The sequence below is a fragment of the Cebus imitator genome, unplaced genomic scaffold (genome assembly GCF_001604975.1).
Source record: "Cebus imitator isolate Cc_AM_T3 unplaced genomic scaffold, Cebus_imitator-1.0 Scaffold266, whole genome shotgun sequence".
Taxonomy (NCBI): Eukaryota; Metazoa; Chordata; class Mammalia; order Primates; family Cebidae; genus Cebus; species Cebus imitator.
Window position 1 is genome coordinate 2,301,003 of NW_016107581.1, and position 3,391 is coordinate 2,304,393.

The 3,391-nt window shown below is 52.9% G+C and overlaps 1 protein-coding gene across 3 annotated transcripts in view; it reads left to right on the forward strand.

The window, feature by feature from the left end:
* Positions 1–3,391, forward strand: part of NUCB1 (nucleobindin 1) — a 27,371-nt gene that overhangs the window by 1,373 nt on the left and 22,607 nt on the right. For all 3 annotated transcript variants that reach the window (XM_017500503.2, XM_017500504.2, XM_037728478.1), the window contains exon 3: positions 2,211–2,318. In XM_017500503.2, the coding sequence (XP_017355992.1) occupies positions 2,211–2,318 (108 nt within the window). The remainder of the gene's footprint in view (positions 1–2,210; positions 2,319–3,391) is intronic.

The window sequence follows — 3,391 nt, forward strand, 5'->3', positions numbered from 1 at the left end:
CCTGGGTTCAGGCAATTCTCCTGCCTCAGCCTCCTGAGTAGCTGGGATTACAGGCACGCGCCACCATGCCCAGCTAATTTTTTGTATTTTTAGTAGAGATGGGGTTTCACCATGTTGACCAGGATGGTCTCGATCTCTTGACCTTGTGATCCACCCGCCTCAGCCTCCCAAAGTGCTGGGATTACAGACGTGAGCCACCGCGCCCGGCCTGTTTTTTTTTTTAAAGATGGAGTTTCTCCATCTTGGCCAGGCTGGTCTTGAACTCCTGACCTCAGGTGATCCACCCACCTCGGCCTCCCAAAGTGCTAGGATTACAGGCATGAACCACTGCACCCGGCAAGTTTTGGTATTTTTATTAGACATGGGGTTTCACCATGTTGGCCAGGCCGGCCTTGAACTCCTGACCTCCAGCGATCTGCCCGCCTTGGCCTCCCAAAGTGCTAGAAATTATAGGTGTGAGCCACTGAGTTCTGAACTGGAGAGATATGTTAGGTCAAGAGCAAGGAAGCGAGGAAGTGAGGGGAAGAGCATACCAGGCAGAGGGAACAGCATGAGCAAAGGCCACGTGGTGGGAGAATGCAGAGCAAGTTGAGGATGTGGAGGAGGCTGCTGTGGCTGGAACAGGGAGAGGAGGAGACAGGGAGATTATGTGGATCATGTGGGATCTTGTGAGACTTGGTAAAGAGGTAAATAATTTTTTTTTTTAATAGAGTCTTGCACTGTTGCCCAGGCTGGAGCGCAGTGACAGGATCATAGCTCACCGCAGCCTCAAACTCCTGGGCTCACCTGATCCTCCTGCCTCAGACTCCAGGTAGCTGGGACTACAGGCATGTGCCACCATGCCCGGCTAATTTTTTTTCTTTTTATAGAGACAGAGTCTCCCCGTGTTGCCCAGGCTGGTCTCAAACTCCAGAGCTCAAGCAATCCACCTGCCTCAGCCTCTCAAAGTGCTGGAATTACAGGCATGAGCCACAATGCCTAGACAGTTTTCTTTCTTTTTTTTTTTTTTTTTTTTTAATTAAAAATTTTTTTTTTTTTGGAACACAGGCTCTTGCTCTATCACCTTGGCTGGAGTGAGGTGGTATGATTATAATGTACTGCAGCCTCAGGCTCCTGGCTCAAGCAGTCCTCCTGCCTCAGCCTCCCACAGCACTGGGATTACAGGCATGAGCCACCACGCCTGGCTTTCTCTCTTTTGTGATTTTATTTACTTATTTTTTCCAATTTATCTTACTTGCTTTTCACCACAGTTCTGGGAGGCAGAGGACGTATTGCCTGTTTTATACATAGGAAGAGCAAAGAAGGCCCAGGGACAGTAAAGAGCTGCCCAGCTATGCATGACAGGGACGGCACCAGGAGACCTGGGACTTTTGTCTATGTTGTTCACAGTGCCTGGTGATAGGGGCCTGGTGAATGTTTGTTGAATGGATGGATGGATGGATGGATGGATGGATGGATGGATAGGTGGGTGGTTAGATGGATGGGTGGGTGGATGGATGAGTGGGCGGGTAAATGGATGGATGGATGGGTGGGTGGATGGATGGGTGGATAAATGGGTAGATGGGTGGATAGATGGATGGATGAGTGGGTGGATGGGTGGGTGGGTGGATGGATTGATGGGTGGGTGGGTGGATGGGTGGGTGAGTGGATGGACAGATGGATGGATGGGTAGATGGATGGACAGATGGATGGATGATGGGTGGAGAGATGGGTGGGTGGGATGTATGGATGGGTGAGGAGATGTATGGATGGATGGCTGGATGGATGGATGGATGGGATGTATGGATGGGTGAGGAGATGTATGGATGGATGGCTGGATGGATGGATGGATGAGTGGATTAATAGATGGATGGATGGATAGATGGATGATTGCTAGATGGGTGGGTAGGATGTATGGATGAGTAGGTGGATGCATGGATGGATGGATGGATGGATGGGTGGATGGGTGTGTGGGTGGATGGGTGGATGGTTGGATAAAGGTTTGATTCATGGCCTCCCAACAAGTTGTATCCACTCTGAGCATCCACTCTGAGCAGTATTGGGCTGGGTGTTCACTGATATAATTTTCATTTCATCTTTGCTACAGATGTGGGAAAAGGTAAAAACTGAGTCCCTTGGCAGCTGCCCCAGGGAGCAGGCCATGGCAGTCACAGCAGTGGGGGCGGGGGGGGTGGGAGCAGGAGCTGCTATGTCTGTCCTTGTTGCCTCAGGACACGGGCCTGTACTACCACCGGTACCTCCAGGAGGTCATCGACGTGCTGGAGACAGATGGGCATTTCCGCGAGAAGCTACAGGCTGCCAATGCGGAGGACATCAAGGTGCAGCTGCGGGCAGTGGGAGCTGCGGGAGGGGCGCATGCTGGGAGGGCAGAGCTCAGGAGACGACTGGTTTCTTCAAGGTGGCCGCATGGCTCCAGCTTTGCCGGTATTTGAGATCACCAAAGTGAGACTCAGGGAGAAGTTGCTTCTTGGGATCACAAGCTGGGAAGAGCTTTGGGGAACACAGAATATGTTGTTAGTGCAGACCCCCACGGGCAGACCTCAGCTGCAGCTCTACCACTTCCTAGCTATGGAGCTGCCCCTCCCTGTGCCTCAGTTTCCCCATCTGTAAAAATGGGAGTCATCACAGAACCTGTCGCGCAGGGTTCGGGTTTGGATTTTTCCAAGGGAAAATGTGTAAGGGGAGGATTTTGGGGTTTGGAATTTCCAAAGGAAGACGTGTAAAGGGTTTGGAAGAGCGCAGTGACACTCCTTAGCAAGTGTTCTGGAAGGGTTGCTTTAACAAAATGCTCCTATGGTGCCTTCTACGGAGAAAGAATTCAAAATAAGGGAGGCGCTGGTGTCCCTCACGTCTCTGTGGACTCCACATCAGGCATCTAAGAGCACTGTCATTGTCCCCATTTCACAGAGCAGAACAGCAAACCCTGGTAGCAGGGCCTCTGCTTCTCGTGGGCCTGGGTCTCACCCTAACTGGCTGAGCCAGAGCCCCAGCACCCCCACTGCCCCCAAGGACAGCAGCTGATGCAGAGAGTCCCCCATGGGGGACGGGGCTGCCTGATCCAGGTCCCTGTCCCCAGCCCCCAGTTCTCCAAACACCTCTGCCCACGAGGGGCCCCGGGGCCTGGAACTGGTCAAGAGGTAGCCCCTAGTACTCATGGAAACTTCTCTGCACTTCCACCGCCCTCATCTGTCCCCATCCACCCGGCCTGGGATGCTAGACAGACAGAGTCACTGAGTCCAGCCCCTCCCATTGTGCAAGCAGGGAAATTGAGGCCGAGGAGGCCACCTGGCTTGCCCAAGGTCATGTGCCTGGGAAGTGACATCAGAAACAGAAAGGCCAGGCCAGGCACGGTGGCTCACGCCTGTAATCCCGGCCCTTTGAGAGGCTGAGG